Genomic DNA, 23,397 nt, shown 5'->3' on the forward strand with positions numbered 1-23,397 from the left:
TCTCAGAATTCCTTAAATTTGGGCTCTCATAATTGATAAACTGAAATAATCATGTAGACCTGAGTTCCTGGAGGGACTGTCCCCTGAGATGTCACTCCTGGTTTGGGAAAGGAATATGACAGTGAACAGATTTACTTCCAGCAGCAGGGGTTGGCATCCTTGTGCCACTTTGCAGGGATCAGTCCCTTCAGCTTCCTGTGATTTCAAGTTGTATCCCTGGGGAATTTATTCTGTGCTCCTAACTAGCTTTATTTTGAGGGTTTTTTTCTCAAGGTGTTTTGTTAGTTATGGACACCATCATTTTTTTTAAACTTTGGTAGCAATACTGATAGATTTTTCCTGCTGGATTTTCCTGAATTCCCTGACCCATTGAACTACCTGTTGGGGTAAAGCAATAATTGCATTAATTTTACAAGCTATGCCAGTAGTGATGCTTATTTTCCTTCAGTTAACAGGCAGGTTCCTGTTACATGAAATAAGTTTTGCAGTCAACTTGCCTGGTCCTTACAATTTGTCCTAAGAATCAGAGATTGCATCAGCATCACTTACTGGTGGTGGATGATCTCAGCAGTAATTATATTCATTATGTTAGGAAAAAATCCTTTGGTGTGAGGGTGCTGAGCCCCTGGTTGCCCCCAGAAGCTGTGGCTGCCCCATCCCTGGCGATGTTGAAGGTGAGGATGGAGCAACCTGGTGTGCTCATGGAATGATCTTTTCTCCTCACACAGGAGAAGTTAAAACTTTTCTATTCACCCTATCAAAAAAATCAGATCTGATGACAAACAGAAAGAGCTGGATGTTTTCTAGCACTTCTTCTAGTTGATTAATATATTTAATAAATCCTGTGCATTTTAAGTTTTAGGTCTGGCATAACTCCTAAGTCAGGAAGGGAGAAGTTTCTTTGTGTTTTCCGAACCGTTCACTTTTTCCAATACTTGATCTTCAGTTAAAGATGGGAAAGAAGCTTAGAAAGCAAAACATTCCTGGCCTTCTATTAATCTAGAAAAATATGTTTCTTGGCCTCACATAACTCACAACTCGATGGATAAAAAAAAAAAATGCAAATTGCTGTCCAATTTTACTCAAGTCTTATGTTAAAAACTGGAACCGTGCGTGCTTGTCTCAGGAGTGATGTTGGGCTGCACGGAATTCTTTGAAAATCAAGCAAGTGCCATTTCAAAATAAACTTCAAATATATCCAAGTATTAAATCTAACCAGCTGGGTCCTACATCTTTGGTTTATCAGCATCCTCACAGCAAAGTTTCTGCTGGAGCAGAGGTGATGTCAGAGTTGTTTTGCCCAACAATTCTCCAATTGGATTTAGTAAAGAATTACCAAGGTTGTTTTTCTTCTCCCTCTCAGTTTATTTGCATATTAATTTGGGCTTGTAGCCTTTTTTTCAGGGGCTGAATCTTAGTCTTAAAGAATCTGCAATTATGTGAGGGCTCTGCAGACCTTTACAGCAGATTGATTTTTCTGTCTCCATTGCATAAATTGCGTGCAGCCACCTCAGGTTTTTGGCCCCAAGATGATCCTTCCACTTGCAGAGTTGAAGTTCTGAGGATCAGAGTGACTTTTCCTGCTTTTGTTCCTTTGATTGCTCAGTGGGTTATGTGTTTTTTAAGTTTGTTTTTTTTTTCTTTCATGCTGCCTCAAGGAAGAAATTACCTGAGAAACCGAGTAAAAAATGAAGCAGAACTTACAAATGTTATGCTAATAGAAAAGGATGGAATAATCTCATATTGTATTAAAATCCTTAAGCTATGATGAGTGAAAAATATTTTTAAAAACACAGATATCTGCCCTCTAGGAAAAGAATTGCAACAGGGAAGAAAAAAAAAAAAGTCTGTTCTTAGTGATACAGGTTTGGGGCAAAAACTGCAAATAATTCCCAAATAAACAGATAAAGCCTGAACCTGTTACTCAGTGAAAAATTCCCCTGGCAAAGGAGAAAAAGCAACTGGAGGCACCACCAGGTAATGATTTAATGACAGGTGATTGCCAAAAAGTTTGGACTTAGCACAATGCCCTGGAAATTTCCTTCCTAAGGTGCTGTTTGGGTGATGGAGCCAGAACCATTCCACATCCTTCTCTTGCCTTCTTGGCAGCTGGGGAGAAGAAGGAGTCTTAAAGATCACACAGGGCTTTTTTTCCCCTCCTCAAGATGTGCATTTGGGCAGTGGGCAGAATGGTGTCTGTGTAGTTATTAAATGAGTTTGGGATCTGTCAGGGTTTAACTAACACTGGGCTGGCAATTAAACCCAGTGACAGATGCTCTGTATTAATCCCCTTCTCCTCCCTCATAAAGAAAGGAGAGAGGATAAGGGAGAGACTTTAGTTGGAAACTAAACTACACAACTTGAATGAAACAGGAATGATAAATAGGAAAAATTACTAAATATATACAAATATGCAGCAAAATTGATACCATGTTCTGCCCCCTCTCCCCCAATAACTCTCACATCACCACTGAGGCTGCAGGGCAGCCCTGGGAAAGTCCAGGCTGGAATCCTGGAGTCAGGAGCAGTTGGGATCTGGAGGCAGGAACACAGGGATTCAGGCTGGGATGGATCAGGAGCACAGGCAGAGGAAGGGATGGAATCCTCCCAGGATGCTGAAGCAAACGAAGAGAGGAAGAAGGGGAAGCAGGAAGGGGTTTGACCCTGGTGATCCCTCAAATTTATCCTGAGGATGAGGTGCATGGGATGGAATACTCTGTTTGGTCAATTTTGGTCATTTATCTTGTCTGTTCCTCCCCAAAGGAGGGTTCCAGGTGTGACCTCTTTACTCCTTTCCTCCTTCCAGAGGGCAAAATATTCCTCAGAAGTGAGCAGTGTCCTTGGTTCTGCATCCCAGTCTCTAGCTGTAACTATAAATATGGAGTGGGATCATTCCCAGAACATTCTCTATGTGTAACTCTTAAACATGGAGCATTATCAGTCCCAGAATCAAACACTGTCTCAGAAACTTGCTGTTCATTTCAGCAAGCGCAGCTCCTTACAAGAGACTGAGCTGAAAGCAAAAGCACAAGACAGAAAATCACCTTTATCCTGGCCCAAACCAGGACAGGACCTTTGAGGAAAAATTTGCTAACCCTAAGTTGAGTCCTTGGTGATAGGAAGGAGCTTTTCTGAGCTGAGCTCTCCTTGATCCTAGCTTGTGACCGCTGGGCTGTTCTGCCTCGCCCGGGGCTCCATCACGACGTGAACAGGTTTGGACATTCTGCTGAGCTCTACAACAGGTAAGGCAAGGGACAACCTGGGGGATGTTGGCACTTTGCAAACCTCAATGGACTCATGCACCTCTGTGTGTCACTAAGACTGAGAGCAGGGGGTTGGGGATCTGTTGCAAACCTCTCAAAGGTCTCAGATTTTCTCTCTTGGGATGCATTCAGTGTCCACCTGTACCTCTCAGCCCTGTGTCACTGAGCTTAGTTCTTTCAAAACTTTGCTTTTTTTCATATTTCTGTTCCTTTTTTCTTATTTTTTCTATATTTCCATTTCTTATTCAGTTCATAATATCTTATTTACATTTATTTAATTTTTTCTATTTCCTCTTTAGCTGTGCTTGACAACTTTGCTCTCCAAATCATACTTTCCCTCCTGGTTTCTCAATTTGTCCATGTTTCAGTTTATGTAGCTTATCCTGTGTGTCTCTTCTTTAGGTGAAGCTATAGGTGGGTTTTCTGCAGTTATATCTGTAATAATATCCCTGCTCTCAGGTGAACCCGTGTTATTAGATTGGAGTCTGCAGAACTGAGTTTGAGAAGATAAGACTCTTTCATTCTGATTCCTTTATCCTTTGAGGCTGCCTTCTGTAAATCAGTAGCATTATTTAAAGCTCAGTTTAAGCCAGGCAGATAGCTGTCACTGCCTTGAAAAGGAAGGTGTGCTCCTGGATACTCTTTCTGTCTCTAAAATCTCACTCAATATTTATTTCTCTCATCGAGGACTGAACACCAGCTGTGTGTTTGCTGCCACACAGGACAATTAAGCCTGTGCTATAGTTCATTCCTAAACTAGGGTGAAAAGCATGGTAAAATATTTATTATTCAACCAAATCTTTTACTCAGTTGCACTGGCTCTTCCCTGTCTTATTAAAGGCACATTTAATGTGCATTTACAGATAAGGATGCACAGGGTTCTTTGGGTAAGGGATGAAATCTGATGGTTTGCCTAAAGCAGCTGTGATCCTAAAGAAAGTTTAAAAACCCACCTTCCCATCCCCTTGCAGAACATTGTTCTGGGTTTGGTTTTTCTTTTTTTTTTTTCATTTTTATTTTTATTTCACACAACTCATCCCTCACTTGATGAGAGCCACGAAGGTGACTGTGGTTTTGTCACAGCAGAGCAGCAAGATGTGACAAGACTGAATTGTGTTGCTGGTGTGGTACAGGCATAGCTTCTCCCTGACTTCCAGCCATCCTCCCACTCCTTGCTGAAGGGTCCCCCATTTCTGCAGCATTTCATTTATCTGGTGTCACCCAGAGTTCTGGAGGAGGGTTGGTTGCTGACCTTGGAAGGGTTGGGTTGTCTCAACACCCCTACTTCCAGCTTTGGAACCCTCAGCCCAGGAAGGAGATGGAGCTGATGGAGCAGGTCCAGGGGAGGACCAGGAGAATAAGGAGGATGCTGGAACACCTCCTGTGCAGTCAGGCTGAGGGAGATGGGGATAGAGAAAGCTCTGGGGAGACCTAATGGTGACCTTCCAGTATCTGAAGGGGCCTGGAGTGATAGGATGAAGGGCAATGGGTTTAAATTGGAGAAGAGGAGATTTAGACTGGGTGTTAGGAAAAAGTTCTTCACCATGAGGGTGGTGGAAAAATGGACTAGGCTGCCCAAGGAGGTGGTTGAGACCTCATCCCTGGAGATATCCAAGGTGAGGCTTGAGGAGGCTCTGATCTAGGTGAGGGTTTCCCTGCTGACTGCAGGGGTTGGGCTGGATGAGCTTTAGAAGTCCCTTTAACTCAAATCATTCTCTGATTCTGTGAGCACCCATGTGTTGAGACTTCCTGGCTTCTCTGCAACACTGGAACTTAACCAACCTTTTCTTTAGTGCCTGTCTTAACCAAGAGCTCTTTATGTGGATTTATACATGCTGGGGTGTCCTACCCACCTTGCTCAGACCTTGAATCACATGGACTTGCAGGGTGCAGGATGTGTAAACACGGGCACGAGCCTTTATCTCTCCACTTACATTTTTGTCTAGCACCATGTATGTCTTTGGAGGCTTCAACAGCCTTCTCCTGAGTGACATTCTGAAGTACACACCTGAGAGATGTGAAGCTTTTGACAACCAAACAGCCTGCTTGCAAGCAGGTCCTGGTGCCAGGTGTGTGTGGGCTGCCACCCCTCCTCGCTGCATCCCCTGGGAAATGGCAACCGTAGAGCAGCAGCAAAAGGTCTTTGAGGACTGTCCTCCCAAGCCAGGTATGTGTCATGTCCTTTCCAAAAGTCCCCAGAGTCTTTTTCTTTCCCAATTTTCTCTTGTTGTAGCTTTTACCATTATCAGATCATGTTTAAGATGGGGGGGCTGTGGGTTTGCTTCCATCCGTGTCCTGGGAGACCTTGCTGTGACCACAGTGGCTTGAAAATGTTTCCATTTCTTCCTGAAGCTGCTTGCTCATTAGATTTTTGGTTTTTTCCTGTTAAATTATTGTACTTAGTTTCCTTTCCCAAACAGGCACCATCAGGAATCAGCCCTGGACCTTTGCTCTGTAGATATTTGCTCCAAGAACTTGTGAGAGCCATAGGGCAAGGGAGGGGGGATCTGGGACCTGCAGTGTTACCCTGTGCTCTTCAAGAGACACAAGGGGAGAGTGTTTTAAGAAAACTTACTTTATTTCTCCCTCTACAGCATTATATGGATAGGGACATACCAAAAACCCCATTATTTTTAAGGTCTGATTCCTGGGTTGTGCCTTATGATAATTTTAAAACAACTTTTCAACGCTTTCTCCTGATGCATTCCTGGCTCTGAATTGAGTTATATGAACCTTGTTTCTGTAATAGATGGCAGCCTTTAATTATTTAAAAGAAATTGATGTAAAGGGACATTGCTTTGATGGGCTCTCAGCGTCCAATAAATTCTCACAAAAATACAGGCAAAAAGCAATTGGAAAGATGAAGTGGAAAGTTCAAGCTTTGCATGAAAATGCTTCGTGTAATTGGAGGCAAAGCAAAAGGGGCCATTGGGGGTGGATTTTAGTGAAAATGCCCTTGTGAAACGTCCTCTGGCATCATTTGCCTGGGCAGTGACTGAACATGCATGCCTGGGCTCAGTTCATGCACTTCCATCTCTTGGTGCCTTTTTCTGGTGCTGTGTTTCATGGCTGCTTGGGCAGTAAAAATGATTGATGCTGCAAATGAATTGCAATTTTCAATCAGTTCAATCAGATGAAAGTATTTGATTTGCTAAGTGGTCGATCAGGGGAAATCTCCAGGCACTGCTGGTTGGTTGGGGCTTTTGCTGTATAGAATCAAGTTCTTAAAGCTCTGTCAGGAAATGCCTCTTTTTGGTCATGCAGGTTTTTTTCTTTAATAGTTGTAGACAATGAAAAATGTGATCAGATTACAGACTGCTACAGCTGTACAGCAAACACAAACAACTGTCAGTGGTGCACTGACCAGTGTATCTCAATGCACAACAACTGCTCAGAGGACCAGGTAAAATCTCTCTAATACTTCTGTAGTTTAAACTCATCCTTTGAAATAGCAAAGATCCCCCTGTCCCTTCATCTGTCAGTGTTCTGACCCTCTTAGTTCATTACTTCCAGAGCTTAGCTAGCTCTAAACTTAATTTTTTCCCAAGCTTTTCATGGGATTCTCCACTTAGAAGGATGGGTAAGGGCAGGAGGAGATGGGGTCTGATTATTCAGTGAGGCACAGAGACTTTTGGGTTTGCTGTTAGTAGGGTCTTCCCCTAGAGAAAAGAAAACCAAAACAAAACCCTTTTGTAAGGAAAATGTGTCAGATGAAGGCCCAGGGAAATATCTTGAATTCCCAGTCCAGGCTCTGCCCAGTGTCACAGATTTTGAATATTTATATAGGTCTGAACTGTGTGGTGGTCATGGCTGTTATAAACCAACGTGGATGGGATGGGAAAAAGCCTGATGTGTGCTCTTTATTTTAGGTCCCCATTACTCTATATGACAACTGTCCTAAGGATAACCCTGCCTATTACTGTAACAAAAAGACAAGTTGTAAAAGCTGTGCCTTGGATCAAAACTGTCAGTGGGAACCTAGGAATCAGGAGTGCATTGCTTTGCCAGGTGGGTATTGCTTCTATTTGGGGAAGTCAAAAACCCAAATTCACCCAATCTAAAAGTTGTGGGGATTTTTTTTGTTTGGGTTTTTTTTTGTTTGTTTGTTCTTTGGTGTTTTGTTGTTTTGTTTTTTACCCCTAAACCTGTAATCTTTAAATGCTAAGATGGAGTCAACAGTGTTGTTTAATCACAGCAGCTTCAGATGAAACCTTCTTTCCAGTAAATTCCAAAAGTCTGATGGAATATTTTCTCAGTCCCAATTGCCTGAAGAGGAGTATATGATCATTTGTATAATTATTAGGCTGTGTTTCATCTCTCTCTTTTCATTTGATAAAAGCAGTGCTGGTGATATAATAGACTTCTGCAAGATACTAGATTTAATAATGCATGCTATTTGATTTTAGAAACTAGAATTGTGCAAAAGCCTAATGGCACATACTGGACAAATTAGGCAAATAACACCCGAGGTGTATAAGGAAAATTCTTTTATTAGTGTGTTTCCAGTGGGAGCTCATAGGAGTTGATTATTAGTACTCCTCTAGTAACTTTTTTTTTTCCCCAGTGACTGGGAGAGAAATAAAGCATCTTCAGTGATTAATATTTACAGTTAATAAAGTATAGAGAAAGGAAAAAAAAAAAATGACACAGATAGAACCTTTTGATAGGTGTGGAAAGGCTTCCCCTAGTAACTCTGCTGTCCAGGTCTGGTGTTTGGAAGAGTGAAAAAATAAAGATAAAAGCTCTGAGGGTGAGAAAAACATCTTTTAATGAGACAGATAGAGAGCTTGGTCTGTTTAATTTGTTGTAAGAAAGGAGGTGACTGGATTGTAAGTGTAAATTGAGAAAGTGACACTTGAGACCTTCTCAATCTGTAGCTAACTCCTGAACCAAGATGTTGCAGCTAGACTTTAACTTCACAGAAATTCACACTGAAAACATCCATCTGGTTGTTGGTTGGTTTTTTTTTTTGGTTTTTTTTTTGAAAGGGTAGCTATGAACGAGGGAAATAATTAACCCCAGCCTACAAGGAGTTCTTTAATAGTGGGGATGGCTGTGCTTGAGATGAAACAGGGATTAATCCTGCAAGTTGAGTGCTGCAGACAGAATTAGCACAACCACCTTCTCCTGCTGGAAGGTGTCCTTCCAACAGTGGTTAAATAAGTGGCTTTGAGACATCAGCAAAATACTTGTTTGCTTCCTTTTGCTCTTTCTTCTACAACAGTTTTACTATTTGACACTGTAGTAAGTGCTTTGACTGAACACTGCAGATAACTCATGGCTGATGGTGCACTTGAGCTCCCCTCAAAAAAGTTTCCCTTTTTCTCCAATGATTCTACATCCCAACTCCATGGTTTAGGATGGGGCTGTAGATCTGATTTTGTAGATTTTATTTTGGGGGCTGTAGGTTTTATTTTGCTGGAATCTTCTACTAATGTGAACATTGTGAAGGTCACTTAAATCTCTGGGTTTGTTTCTTCCCCCTTTGCAGAAAACATCTGTGGGACAAACTGGCATCTGGTGGGCAACTCCTGCTTGAAAATCACAAATGCAAAGGAGACTTATGATCATGCCAAGCTCTCCTGCAGATCCAATGGTGCTTCCCTGGCTTCCCTCACCACCCAGAAAAAGGTGGAATTTGTTCTAAAGGAGCTGCAAAAGATGCAATCTTCGGTGAGTGCTTCTCTTTTATGTCCCCTGAGTAATTAAGCTCTGACTGTGGCAAAGTCCTTGCTGTGCTATTGTGTGCTCTGTACAGAACAGACAAACCTCTTCACTGAAAAGCCCTGGTTTTTTTCCTTTTGAAATTCAGCATACCCTATGGGTGCTTTTGAACTGAAATTGTAGAGAATGTAAATGGGCAAGATAAATATAAACATACAGGGTGCCTCAGAGGTATTGCTTTCTCTAATGAAATCACACACATGCATTTCTCTTGTGGGATACATGACTGCAGCAGGAGTCCTCTGGTGCCTTGTACACAATATTTTCTAAATAAAGGTCCCTCTGGGGCACCGGAGGTGTTTAATGGAAAGCATTTAAAGTTATTTACTCCTCTCAGCAAAGTGACTGTGTAAAATGTCTTGAGTCTCACTCTGTAGAGCTGCTTGGTTTAGTTGGAGTTATTTATGTTTGATTTAATGGCAGGTGCTCTTCAGTCGAGATGATGAGAAGTGAATTGGAATCTGTCCCTCTTCCTGCATCAATAAAAGAAATACTTTTTTTTTTTTTTTTTTTTTTTCCCTTTTCTTCCAGTCCCTGGCAGAAGCCTGGAGGTATTCAGGGCAGTTTGTGTAGGTGGTGCTAAAGCCCTAACAAAGAATGATGCTTTGGCTTGATGACCCATCAGAGTAACTCCTCTTGGGTCCCACAGGCCACTGGGGAATGGGCTGGAAGGATTTATATAGGAGGAAGAATAATGGAGGCAGTAGGATAGGTACATTTTAGAGAAAGCACTTCAGCTCTAAAGAGAAATATTCCCTTGTTGAAATGAGAACATTCCATGCTTTGATTCCCTTTGTAATTTTCAAGTGGCATTTCAATAATATTTTAGTGGGGATTCAATTTAGCCAAGAAAAGTTAAGGTGGAGCTGAGGTGAGATTGTTTGTGAGGATCTTCTGGAGAGCCAAGCCTGGGATATGGTGAAAGTCTGTGGTTTGAACAGCTCCAGGTGTTTCTGGATATCCCAGTGGTTAAATGTGGTGCAAATTCCTAAAAACACGTGGCAACCCTTTCCTAATGCTCCTTGAACCCTTCCACTGGGGAGGAAAAAATTGCTAATTTATGGTTGGCTTGGGTTTTATTTGTTAATCTACAGTATCATTTAAATATCTGCCTTAGAAATCTAAAGAGACCATTAGCCCTTTTTAGTGGGTATTAATATGGAGTGCTTGTAAAGTGGGAAAATGCCCTTGCTAAAAAGCCAACCTCTGTCTGGTACTTGGATTTCTGCTGTTTGGTGGCTGTGCAATTACTCCTTTTTTTACCTAAGCTGTGTGTAGATGTTTTTGTACTAATAAAAAACCCACTCTGGTAACCCTGTTGCTGTGAGAAGTTGCAGTTCTAAGGTTTAAGAGGGTGTAAAATCAGTGGGAAGGAGGTGATGGTTATCTGTAGCAGCAAAGGAAGATGTATGGGCTGCAGCCTTCCTAGGACAGCTGTGCCACTCAAGTGTTGTGATGGAGACAAGATTTGAACAGTAAAATAACATCTTGTACCAATGCAGCTAAAATGCCTCTCCCCCCAGAATAAAAATGTGCCAAAAAAAAAAATAAAATAATTGCCAGTAGCAAGAGTTGTCTTGTGGATTCTTCATCTTGAGAATTTTATCACCAGCAATAATAATTGAAATTTGGAACTGCTCTTTCCCTCCAACCCTCTCTACACACACCCTTAAAGAAGAGAGATCTTCTTTAAAGCCAGGCTGTAGGGCGAGTAGATTGCATCATTTGAATTGTGCAAGGGAATGCTGATTTTCTTCTTCATGTCAAACTGTAGCTCCAAAAATTGCTTTTCTGTGTCTAACCCCCTTTTTTTTTTTTTTTTTTTTTTTTTGAGTCAGAAACATATTCATAGCACCTTGCTGTTGATTTTCATAGTCATCCAGTGTGACTGTTTGGCTGTTTGACTTGTCCTCCTCCTGGTTTAGATAACTAGAAATGCAGTTTGTTTTTTTTTTAAAAATCAAATTGATGTTTCCTGGAGGATTTCTCTTAACTCTGTGGCATTTAATTCTGTATAAGGATTTCCCCTCATTACGTTTTTGCAACACTTAACCCTGGCAAAGTTCTTCTGAGCATTGAGATGGCAATGGGGATTTTTCTTTTTAAGGCAATAATCCTGGCTGTTAAATTTACCATTTTACTTCATTTCTAGCCCAAGACGTTGACTCCATGGGTTGGACTGAGGAAAATCAACGTGTCCTACTGGTGCTGGGAAGACATGTCCCCCTTCACCAACACCCTTCTCCAGTGGCTTCCTGATGAGCCAAGTGATGCTGGATTTTGTGGTTATTTAGCTGAACCTTCCCAGCAGGGTCTGAAGGCAGCAACCTGCATCAACGAAGTCAATGGCAGTGTCTGTGAAAGGCCAGGTACCAATCTCTCACTTGGGTGGCTGGGAGGGAGCAGACTGATAATTATTTCCTAAAAAGTCATAATTTATATTTCCTAAAAAGTGGAAGGTAGCCTGGTGATTGCATCTCAAACTCTTGTCGTGACTTGGCCGAAGAAAAGTAGTTCTGAACAAGTGAGGCAATTTCATACTGGAGTTGGAGGTATTAAAAATAGCTCTGCATTTACACTCTTAACTGTCAAATGCTTGAAGTACATTCTGGTTTAATTATTTTCCTCTATATAATTGCATACCTGAATGTGACATTCAGGTTAATTATGATACGGAGCAATCTCCTCTTTAAAACAAAAAAAAAGAAAAATAAAAGCTACTTTCCCACTGTACTCCCCTTTCTCCCCTCTCCTGCTCTGTAGCCAGAGGAGGATTTTATCAAAGTTTGAAATTAATTGGGCAAGACACTTTGGAGATATGAGAACTTTGAAAAAGAAGCTATTTGCTTTTGGGAAAACTCTTCCAGCTTTGCTGGAACTGCCTATCTTTTCAAATGCCTTTGTCTGTTAGCTCTGCATTTGAGCTGATTGGTTCTGAATACCAATTAGCACCTCTTCAAGTTTTAAGCAACTTGGCTGATGACAGAAAATTTCTGAGTGAGCCACACTGCTTTGTGGAAAAGCAGGATGCAGGTGATGAGGGTGGAACCTGAACTCAAAACGTGGTAGACTTGAACTTCCTGATCTGAGTTAGTTTAAGCTTTAACTTGTATTTTATGGTCTGAGAATAATTACTTGAAATAGATGATAAAGCACCGGCTGACACCAGAAACTCCTGAGTTAGTTCTGCTTTCACTCCTCATTTTATGTCTGGAACTGATTCAGTAGCTTAAAAGAAGTCCCAATGTGCTCACATAAAATGGGGGGTTTCCTCCCAATACTTCAGGTGGGAGGATAACCACGGAACACCTCAACAGACCTGCAGAAAAGTCTCCTGCCTTGCTGCAGGACTATTACCCAGCATCTGAGGGGTTGTTGACAACTACTTTTATTTGTGTTTTAGTGAATGAAGGCCATAAAAAGGGCTCTTTCTTAATAGGCATGGAGTAAAATAAAATATACACCTCGGTCCTCGCATCGATGTTTTGAAGCAGCAGAATTATCTAAACCAAGGAGACCTAATGGTGACCTTCCAGTAGCTGAAGGGGCTACAGAAAGGCTGGAGAGGGACTGTTTGTAATGACCTGGAGTGATAGGATGAGGGGCAGTGGGTTTAAATTGGAGAAGAGTAGTTTTAGGCTGGATGTTAGGAAAAAGTTCTTTACCATAAGGGTGGTGGGAAAATGGAACAGGTTGCCCAGGGAGGGGGTTGAGATCTCATCCCTGGAGATATTCAAGGTGAGGCTTGATGAGGCTCTGAGCAACCTGATCTAAGTGAGGGTGTCCCTGATACTGCAGGGGTTGGGCTGGATGAGCTTTAGAGGTCCCTTCAACTCAAATCATTCTCTGATTCTGTAAAAACGCAACCAGTCCTACACACTTCACTCCCTTAGACACTTTACTCCCCTTTTTTAAGGTGAACACCTTAAAAAGCATGAATACTCATGAAGGATACATAAAAAGAGAGGGGATTTTACAGGACTTGCTGCAGTTCTCATATTCACCTGGTGTAAGATACCCCCAGCACCACCTCCCCCAACCCAACCGTTTCAAGTTCGTGCGATCGAGCTGCTTGTTTTTCTCATTTCTTTTTTATTTTTTGTCACCTGAATATCAGATCGGGCTTTATTTTTCCTCTTCTATCTGGGGGATTGTTTGCTTGTATTTTTCTGGCAGCAGACTGACCCTCTTGTCCTCCTGTCCCCACAGCCAACCACAGTGCCAAGCAGTGCCGCACGCCCTGCGCCCTCCGCACCCTCTGCGGGGAGTGCACCAGCGGCAGCTCCGAGTGCATGTGGTGCAGCAACATGAAGCAGTGTGTGGACTCCAATGCTTACGTGGCCTCCTTCCCCTATGGACAGTGCATGGAGTGGTACACCATGAGCAGTTGTCCCCGTGAGTAATGGCTTTTGGGTTTTGAAAGGCAGGGTTGGAGTCTTGTGACGTTCTCCGAGCAGAAGATGTCAAGCCGGGTCCTGCACTTTGGCCACAACAACCCCATGGGGAGCTCCAGGCTGGGCACAGAGTGGCAGAAAGGGACCTGGGAGTCTGGATTGCCAGGAAGCTGAAGAGGAGCCAGCAGTGTGCCCAGGTGGCCAAGAAGGCCAATGGCATCCTGGGCTGGCTCAGGAACAGCGTGGCCAGCAGGTCCAGGGAAGGGATTCTGCCCCTGTGCTCAGCCCTGGTGAGGCCACAGCTTGAGTCCTGTGTCCAGTTCTGGGCCCCTCAGCTCAGGAAGGAGATTGAGGTGCTGGAGCAGGTCCAAAGGAGGCAACTGGGCTGGTGAAGGGACTTAAGCACAGACCCTATGAAGAGAGGCTGAGGGAGCTGGGGGTGTTGAGGCTGGAGAAGAGGAGGCTCAGGGGAGACCTCATCACTCTCTGCAACTCCCTGAAAGGAGGTTGGAGCCGGGGGGGGGTTGGGCTCTTTTCCCAGGCAACTCTCAGCAAGACAAGAGGGCAGGGTCTCAAGTTGTGCCAGGGGAGGTTTAGGTTGGAGATGAGAAAGAATTTCTTTCTGGAGAGGGTGATCAGGCATTGGAATGGGCTGCCCAGGGAAGTAGTGGATTCTCCGTGTCTGGAGATCTTTCCAAAGAGCCTGGATGTGGCACTCAGTGCCATGGTCTAGCAACTGCAATGGAGGTCCAAGGGTTGGACTTCCAACCCAGTCAGTTCTATGATGCTATGATTCTAAGTGCTGCACGTCGGGGTCGTGGTGTCCGGGGGGGTCACCAAGAAAAAGAGCCCAGGAGCTTTGTGTGGTTTGGATTGGAGGTTAGGAAGTATTTCTTTACTCAAAGAGTGGACAGGTATTGGGACAGGCTGTCCTGGAGGGGTTCAAAAAATGTGGCAGTTCAGGACATGGTTCGGTTGGGTGGTTGTGTTGGGATTTGATCCTGGAGGCCTTTGCCAAGGATTCTGTGTGTGCAGCCCCTTCCTGGCTCATGTGAAGTGTTGGATAGAATGAGGTCCTGGTTCCAGGAACCAGCAATTCAACAGAATGGCAGATAGTGAAGGCTTTGAAGGCAGATGATGAAATCTCCACTTTTTTATCCCCCCCAGAGAAATACTTACTTCATTATTGGAGTGCTTACCCTTCAAATAAATTGTTCCATAATTTCATATGATTAACTTCTTTTTGTATCTCTCCTCTGTATCTTTTGTTCATATACAGAGCCATGTAATTTAGTATTAGATTGTCTATATAATTTCCCAATTAGGTTTTACATGACTGTTTTATTCTAAAGTACTGTCTGCATACAAGCCACAGTAGGAATTTCTAACTTATTCTAATAAAATTATTTCCTTTTTTTTTTTTTACCTTTTAGGTAGGTGTGAGCAATATATTTTTGATGCTTTGGAATAATGCTGTCTCTTTTCAAACTGTGGAGAAATAGTCTAGAAATTTAAAAAGCAAACAACGAGTTTTAGAAATCATTTTTATTTATGGTAAATTCTTTAGGAGCTGAGCATGGAATCAGGAAAGCTTTTGGGGGAGCAGAGTGTGTATGTCCCTCAGGAGGGAAGTTGAGTTGCTGAGTTGCTCCACGAAGTTTTGGAAGCTGCTGGGAATAAGCTTGAGTAGCACAGAGTGCTGCAAAATAAGGGATGGATAAAGTTAGTGAGTGAACTTCCCATATTGCTGAGGTTTGAAGGTGGGGGAAGCATCAGGCAGGAGATGAGGAGGCTGAAGTAATGGAAAAGATTATTTTTCTACAGCTTCTTTATTTTTAAAGGCAGATATTGTCAATTTAAATGTCAAGATAGAAAGCCTCCTCATCTTTTATATATATATATTTATACACACACATAGCTATTACTATGAAAATCAGAATAAATATTTACAGTTTTGGCAGGCTAAATACTTCGGGTCACAGTAGACATGCAGGGATTTTCAGGTTGATTGTCAGCTTTGTTTTAGGGCACTGATTTATTCCAGAATTTGATGTTTGGTTTGGGGTTTGTTGTTTTTCTTTGTTTTAATAGCTGAAAACTGCTCAGGCTACTGCACGTGTGCTCACTGCTTGGAGCAGCCTGGCTGTGGCTGGTGCACTGATCCCAGCAACACTGGGAAAGGGAAATGCATCGAGGGCTCTTACAGGGGACCAGTCAAGATGCCAGCCCCATCTGGAGCTGGGAAACACAGCCTGGAGCCTGTCCTCAACATCAGCATGTGCCCTGTGGAGAACAACTATAACTGGTCCTTTATTCAGTGCCCAGGTAAATGAGGAAAATGTTTATTTGTTCAGACAGTCAAATGCAAGGAGAAAGAGTGCTTAGGGCTGGGGGGATGTCTGTGGTTGCTCCTCTCAGTGGAGGGAGGAAAGGAGCTGGGAAAAAAACCAAAATGCTCACATTTTAAAATGGAAGAGTTGTGCAGGTGCCTGCAGAGCTTTGCTGCATGAAGACTTTAGCTATGCAGGACTCTAGAGGAATTTTTCCTTTCCCTACAAACCTTTACTGAGTTTTTAACTTTTGTTTATTTACCTGGGCTAGGGCTGTTGGAATGCAAAGCAGTTATTTCTTTGTAGGCTGATTTCACTGCTGGTAATGCTCAGAGTGGTTCTGAAACTCTGGTTTTGGCACCCAATAGAATAAAATTCCTTGGCCTGCTGCTAAACCCTTTCTTCCCCAGTCCTCCTCATGAATCTGTCCCACCACCTCCTTCCAGTCCTGTCTGCTGAATAGACATTTAGTGTTTTGGAGCTGAAATTCCAGCTGTTTAACACACACTTGGAGTTCATGTATCTCCAGCAAGATGTTCAAGAACCTCTTTGGAAAGGTCACGAGATGATTTTGCTCAGGCTCTGCAGGACACAAACTGCTGAGGTTTTTACACGAAGAACTCTCTTTGAGCACAGCCACTCCTCCTCTTCTCTTTCCTTCAGCCTGCCAGTGCAACGGGCACAGTAAGTGTGTAAATGAAAGCATCTGTGAGAAGTGTGAAAACCTGACAACTGGGAAACACTGTGAAACTTGCATCTCAGGCTTCTACGGGGACCCCACCAATGGAGGGACCTGTCAGCGTAAGTGATGCCTTCCTCTGCTCAAGCCTTTTGATGTTTCTTGCTCTTTACTCATTCCTCTGCTATCTGACCTGAAATTATATCCTGATAATACAGTTTTTTCTTTCCTGCCAGCAAGACACAATCCTTGTTTCTTCAGATCAAAGATAGGGAAACTGCTTGATGAAGTTCTCTCCCTTTTTTTTTCTTTTTTAACCTCCTTTGTAAAGTCTAGATGACCAGAATGAAAAATGTGTGCATTTTAGTGTTGGATGACCCTGATTTGAAAAGAAACAGTGGTAATCCCAATGTCTTGAACAAATTTCTTCTTATCTAAATTCCACCTCCTATTACGTTTGGCTAATGAGTTATTCTTTTATTGTTATAATTGTCTGCCTCATAAAAGGCTTGCCATATTTCACTGAGGAGTTGGCTGGATTTCAGCAGAGGATTAGGTGATGCTTGTTAAAATTGCATTTTAAGTTTGTCAATTGCTTGGGGACTCTTTGGGCACAAAGAATATTTTTCAGTTGTGCAAGATCCAGGGGGAAAAAATCTTTCTTAAAGGATTGACACAGACAATACAGGGAAATGAACCTGTAAGGTTCGAGGTTTGGACCCTAAACCTTGCAACATTATTCTGAATTAATATGAATTTTGTGGTGTAGCATGGGGAGACCAGTGGTAACCATGGGTCCAGCTGTGATGGGTGATGTGCAGATAAAGGGAAGGTGCTTCTTGCTCCTTTGATGGAATTTTAGGTGGAGAGGGGGCATTAGATGCGGTGATGGAAGAGACTGAACACAAATAACATTGTTTGGTGTCAGAAGAGCATCAGTATTGCCATGAAATGCTCTGCAGGCATCCCAGAAGAAATAAGTGATGGGGATTAATGAGGGGACATTGAAGAAGTTGCTCCTTCCAAGTGTGGAGATGATCCAGTAGGAAAGATGTGGAAGTTGATACTTGACTGGAAGTAACATCAATGTTTTAGATGAAGATGAGCCAGTAGTTGGAACATAAATGTCCCATATATTTAAATAAATAATAAAATTAAATAAAAAAAATAAATAAGATAAATAAAATAAAAATCACCCAACAAGTGGGTGGTAGTTGAGGCTGTGCAGAACCTCCCAGTGGATAGATAGAAGGTGAAAAGATCACAGAGAGGGACAAGGCTGCCTTACTTAGAGAAAGGGGTGTTGTAGTAGTTGGGACATAAAATTAGAGGAGGCAGCAGAGCAGCACAGGTACAAAGGGAAAGGTGCATCTCTGACACTTGATTTCAGAACATTATCTGCAAGATTAAATATTCTTCCCCTCATTTCATGTGGAGATAATTTGAATTGCAGGCATGAATAAACGGAGACCGAGTTGGCCTGAAAAAAATGTCTAATTCTGCTCAGAGCATTCAGGTTTAATCATTGGATCACAAAGTACCTTTTGATATTTGCTGCTTTTCTCTGTGTGTGTGTGGAAATAGAGAGGAAGTTACTGCGGGGTCTTTCGCATGAGGATTGCCCCAAAATAGTTCTGTTGTGGAGATAATGAATGATAGACCAAAGTCATCCAGATGCCTGAAAAAAAGAAATTAGAAAATGTGTTGAGAGACTGTGGAACAGCATTCATTGCTTATCTGATGAAATGGGTAGCTCATGTCAAAAGTGCTTTGCTCTCTAGTGCTTTGGGCCCAGGTTTTTAATTTGCTGTGATTTAATGCTATTTACTGGGGAGGCAAAAGAAGCTGGGCAGAAAGACTAAGGTGGCTCAGAAGAGGGAAAGTGAGAGGAAAGCATCCTATCTGATGCAGCCACAGCAACTGCAGGGATTTTTGCTCCAGGAAAAAGTTTCCAGGTGGGAATTCTTCAGCTAAAGGTTGGCTGATGGGCAGCAGAACCAACCCGTGGTTTTTCTGCCCTCTCACCCATGGTCCCTCCTTCCTTTCCTCTCAGTCTTGTGATTTCCCTCTTATTTACATGGATCTACCATGTTTTGTGCTGCTCTTTTTTTTTTTTTAGAGCCCATGGTCACATCTGAGCAGGACACAAGCATCCATGTGTTGAATCCTTGGATGTGCAGCATCATCCCAATGGCCCCAGCAGTGTTGGGACCATAAATATCCTCAAACTGGCAAATATTCAGTGCTGGAACTTGGGTATTTTCCATTCTGCTGAGCCAGCAGGAGTTTGAGTGACATTATTAGGTTCATTGTTGCCTTTGAAACAGGGAGAGCTGGAAGTGGTAGTGATGGGGTTCAAAAAACAGGGGAAAATCAGAAAAATGGATGGAATAAAATGCCTCTTCCTGCTCCTCTGGGCAGGTGACCATTGCTGTATCTCTTGTGTTGAAAAAATTTTAACAAGCTGCAGTTATTTCCCTGAAAGACCTGTTTGGATATCATCATAGGCACTGGTGTTTGCAGAGCTGGGCAGATAATAAGTGAATGGTGGGTAAATCACTCCTCAGCAGTTACTTTTAGGAAGTGTCCAACTCGGAGCAGTGTTAATCAGGCAGGGTTGGGAATGCAGCACATCAAATGTAAAAATAGCTGCAAGGTGCTTTCTCTGCATTCAGGATTTTTTTTTTTAAGTTTTCTGATTAAAGTTTCCCATGAAAATATGCTGGCTGTAGATAAGGAAGTTATTTGCAAGAGAGCTGAAGGTGCTATTATGCCTGAAATCAGATTTCTGCCTCGGTAGCACTTCTGAGAGCCTCTGTGGAGCATTTGCTGGTGGTGTGGTCCTGCCTCTTCCCCCTCCCAGGGCTTTGGAGGAGGGTTTTGGAGGATAATGAAACATTTAGCATGGAAAAATGGTGTTGGGCAGGTGAGTGATGCAGGTGCTGTTAGGAAGCTGGACCACCACAAATGTAGGAAGAGGAGCAGAGTTGCCCATGAGCATCTCTCAGTGAGTTTGTGGCCCATGGTTGGTGAAGAAGGTGGAAGGAGACTTGCTGGGAGGTGGTTCAGCATCATATTGCTAACCATGCTTTGCAGTTAAAAAGCCTTTTCTAGTAATTTTATCTTTCTGCTCCAGCATCAGAATCTGGAGGGCAGATTTCCTGCTCAGACTCCAGCAAAGGTCTCTAGTTCATTTTGTCAACAGTTTGTTTCCAAACTTCACAGCTGTTTGAAAAGCCACGAGGAAATTTCCCTTTGTGCATATTCCTTTGATTAATTCCTTTCTACTTAGGGAGCTTGTAGGAAAATGGGTAAATAAATAAGAATGTTTTTTTTAAATAGAGGTGGTTGAGTGCTCAGTCTCCTTGAGCAGCACGTAGCTAAAGAGCAGGGGGAGGAAGCCTTGATGTTAGCCCTCAAGATACTGGGATCTGTATCTGAAAAACCCAAAATTGAAAATTTCCCCTCATTTTTCTGTGTGTTAGTGTGGAACTGATCAAAATTCACTTTGCTTACCTTTCTCAGACCATAAGGAAAGCAGTACAATGTGTTCTCAGTAATATTAAGAATTATTTTTTTTTAAGTGCCACTAATGAGATGTGTGTTTGCTTTGCAGAATACAATTATTTTGTCAAACCTTCACTCAGTCTCCATGTTCCCACAATCAGCCTTTATGCTTCTTCATAATTTTCTTCCGTGTTGCTGCTAGGAAACCACTCATCCACCTCTGGGAAGCACAATTAAGTGTCCCTGATACAATATAGCTTCCTTTACATACTGATAGAAAAATTACATCAAAAGGATTCATAAAATAAGGTCCAAGGTTGGATATTCAGGATGGGGACTTCATGTCTAAGAAACTCCTGGTATACTCAGTGGCACATGGCTTCTGAAGGAGAAGCCACATGTTTTCCTAGTGAGGAGGCACCAGACTTTAAAGAATGTTATTTTCACAAATTAGGGATCTTCTCTTTGGGTATTTTTTCCCTTCTTACCCTGTACCTTCTCCCATGCACACCTCCAGATGAATGCACCTTCCAGTTTGTTGGGAGAACAACTTGATGAAGGCACTGACCTTCCAGGCAAAATTCCATAGGGAAGATTCTAGCAAAGGAAACTGCTTGAAATGGATGCAAGCTAAGCCAGGGGAGGTTTAGGCTGGATATTAGGAAACATTTTTTTCTCTGAAAGAGTTGTCAGACATTGGAACAGTGTGCTCAGGGCGGTGTGGAGGTATTTAAATGGTCTGGACTTGGACCTTAGGGACATGGTTTAGTGGTGAACGTACAGTGTTGGTCAGAGGTTGGACTGGATCATCTAGAAGGTCTTTTCTAACCAAAGACATTCTGGGATTCTGTTGTTGGTTTAGTTTTGGGGTTTTTTTGCATGTATTTTCTCAGTTTCTTTATGAACAAAGATCTCAAAGTGTGTCACCATCACCACTTTCATCTGAATTCAGAGCATTCTTTTGAAGTCAATCTCCTGTATGTCCCCACTGTCAAACCTTGGTTTGTATCTTGAGCAGGCTCTGAGTTTATGACCTCATTTATTTTGGGCATACCCCAAATCTGATGAAGTCTCAGGCTGTACTGATGTGACTCAGTGCCATTCAGGCTCAAGCAATCCTAAAATCTATCAGGGCATGCACCCTAAACCACTGCCACCACGAACAGCAAACTCCTAGCACCAGCTGCAGACACCCTGACATTGCTGACAATGACATTATTTTCTCAAAGGCCTCTTTATTTCTAGAAAAAAGCCCTAAAAGCATCACGAGCTTTGCTTTATTTGCAATAATTCTTCTCTCAAGAGTTTGGGTTGAGTTCGCCAGCCCCAAACTATTCCAAACGTCTCCTTTTCCTTACCAGTTATGATATCCCTGGTGCTATCTGACAACTAGAGAGGAAGTCAAATAAATTTTGGAGGCTCAAAAGCACAGTCTGATGATGATTTCATACAACACCTCATTCCTGAAGCCTGCACTCATTCTGTTTTGACACATGGTTCTATTTTTGCCCGCCTTCTGTATCACAGAGAAACCCAAAGAGCACCAAATGGGGTTTCACATGCACTCTAATTGTTGATGTGTCTCAGTTTGGCAACTAAAGGACTTAATTGCTTTCAAATCTGTTTCTCTTCCTCCATTCAACATTGCATCTTTTTTTTTTTCCCCCCCCCCCCCCCTCTCCCCATCTCTGCTCAACAGCTTGCAAGTGCAACGGGCACGCGTCTGTCTGCAACACAAACACAGGGAAATGTTTCTGCACCACCAAGGGAATAAAAGGAGACGAGTGTCAACTGTGAGTTTATTTCACTTTCTTACTGGCAATCCAAAGGCCAAGCACACGCTGGTATGGAACACTTTACATTTTTTAATGACTCTGTTTCTGAGGGCTCTGCTCATCCTTTCTTGCTGACAGTCGAGTGGCTTCATTGAGGGTGCAGCCAGCTGTGATTCCCCTGGGGGGAAAACAAGAACAAAATGATTTCCTGAAAATTTCCATTTTTAAGAACATTTCAACTGGAAATGCCATGCAGAAGGGATGGGGGAAAAAAAAAATAATGCCCCTTCCACCACCCCTGTCCCTTCTCCCCCCAGGACTATACACACCACTTTGCTTTATCCCTCAATTGTTCCTTTGCAGTTGGGAAATTTTTACTGTCTCTGCTTTCTGGTGCTATTCTGGGGGAGTGTAAATATATCTGAAGTCAGACTTTGACATTCAAGCATCTTAATGGAGCAGTTTCAGAGCAACAAATTTGCTGGAGGTTCCTCTGTAACGTAACAGAAATGTGTTTAGTGTAATGTTAGTGGAAATAATTTCATTCCAAATAATTTCACTGCCAGGTTTATTTTTAAAGTGTTGCTCTGATGAGTAAATGCTTATAGAACTAGATCCTGGAATAGCTGTAAATGGAAACTTAAGTTTTTTGTTGTAGTAATTCAGTTCCCTGCATTGTGAAGAGCTAATACATCCCAAGTACATGCTTAGGTTAATATCCAGATTTTTATATTTCATTTTTATTGCAGACAAGTTTGACTTGCATGGAGTTTCTTCAGCAGTCCAGTATAGCTTAAACATGCATCTTTTGTTTTTAATGGTGTAGCATTATCAACACGGGTGGTGCTTTCTGATTTATTGTTTTTTTGGTGTCTGGAAATAAACAGAACTTTAAAAAAAAAATCCACTTATTAAAAAAAAATTATTCTTTGTAGGTGTGAAGTCGAAAATAGGTATCAGGGAAATCCACTTAAAGGAACGTGTTACTGTGAGTACTCTTGGGATTTTGTTTGGAGATAAAAAATGTCTTTGAAGTTCAAAATATCATATTTAAAACTGGTTTTAGTTGCCTCAGCATCTGTTTGAAATAGAGGGGATTAAAGGAAGGACTGAAAGATAGTTTTAAAAAGCTCCAGTTTTCACAAAAGTATTGTTTAAAGAGAGTGAAAATTCTCTTCTTGATAAGGTCTGTGTGATGATTGGATCTTGCAGAACAAACTCCTGAATGTTTTTCACACGACTTTGATATTCAATCTGCTCTTCTGAAGCATGCTCTAAAATACATACCTAATGAGTTAAAACCAAAGCATGGCTTTTTTTTTATTTTATTTTATTTTTTAAGTGCAAAATGCTGCTTTTTAAAAACCCTGCTCCATGTAAAAGCAGGGGGTAAGGCTTCAAAACTGCCACGTCTCCTCTGAACTGAGGAGTTGGGATTCCCATGCAACTGAAGAAGATCCTCTGCCAAGACTCAGATTGCTTAATGGAATCTCTCCAGCTTCTATTTGCAAATATTAGCAATCAGCACGCTGGCAGGCATGGGTAGATGTAATCTTAAATTACATAAAGATCCAAGTCTCAAATAATATTTTTTGTGTGTGTGTGTGTGCAACACAGAAATTACCAGCGTGCTGCTTTTAGCAAATTGAATTCTGCTTGTTCAGCCAAAGAAGGGCACTGGTGGCTTTTCCAAGGATGATCTAATTCATTGCTGCCAGTGGCAAG

General features: G+C 42.2%; 1 protein-coding gene across 1 annotated transcript in view; it reads left to right on the forward strand.

Moving 5' to 3' along the window:
* Window positions 1-23,397, forward strand: part of ATRN (attractin) — a 152,979-nt gene that overhangs the window by 61,670 nt on the left and 67,912 nt on the right. The window contains exons 12-22 of the mRNA XM_030450914.1: window positions 3,158-3,242; window positions 5,210-5,430; window positions 6,545-6,666; window positions 7,133-7,271; window positions 8,755-8,936; window positions 11,140-11,356; window positions 13,197-13,382; window positions 15,473-15,706; window positions 16,375-16,512; window positions 21,597-21,690; window positions 22,608-22,660. Coding sequence (XP_030306774.1) covers window positions 3,158-3,242; window positions 5,210-5,430; window positions 6,545-6,666; window positions 7,133-7,271; window positions 8,755-8,936; window positions 11,140-11,356; window positions 13,197-13,382; window positions 15,473-15,706; window positions 16,375-16,512; window positions 21,597-21,690; window positions 22,608-22,660 — 1,671 coding nt within the window. The remainder of the gene's footprint in view (window positions 1-3,157; window positions 3,243-5,209; window positions 5,431-6,544; window positions 6,667-7,132; window positions 7,272-8,754; window positions 8,937-11,139; window positions 11,357-13,196; window positions 13,383-15,472; window positions 15,707-16,374; window positions 16,513-21,596; window positions 21,691-22,607; window positions 22,661-23,397) is intronic.

Source organism: Calypte anna, chromosome 4B, assembly GCF_003957555.1.
Source record: "Calypte anna isolate BGI_N300 chromosome 4B, bCalAnn1_v1.p, whole genome shotgun sequence".
Taxonomy (NCBI): domain Eukaryota; kingdom Metazoa; phylum Chordata; class Aves; order Apodiformes; family Trochilidae; genus Calypte; species Calypte anna.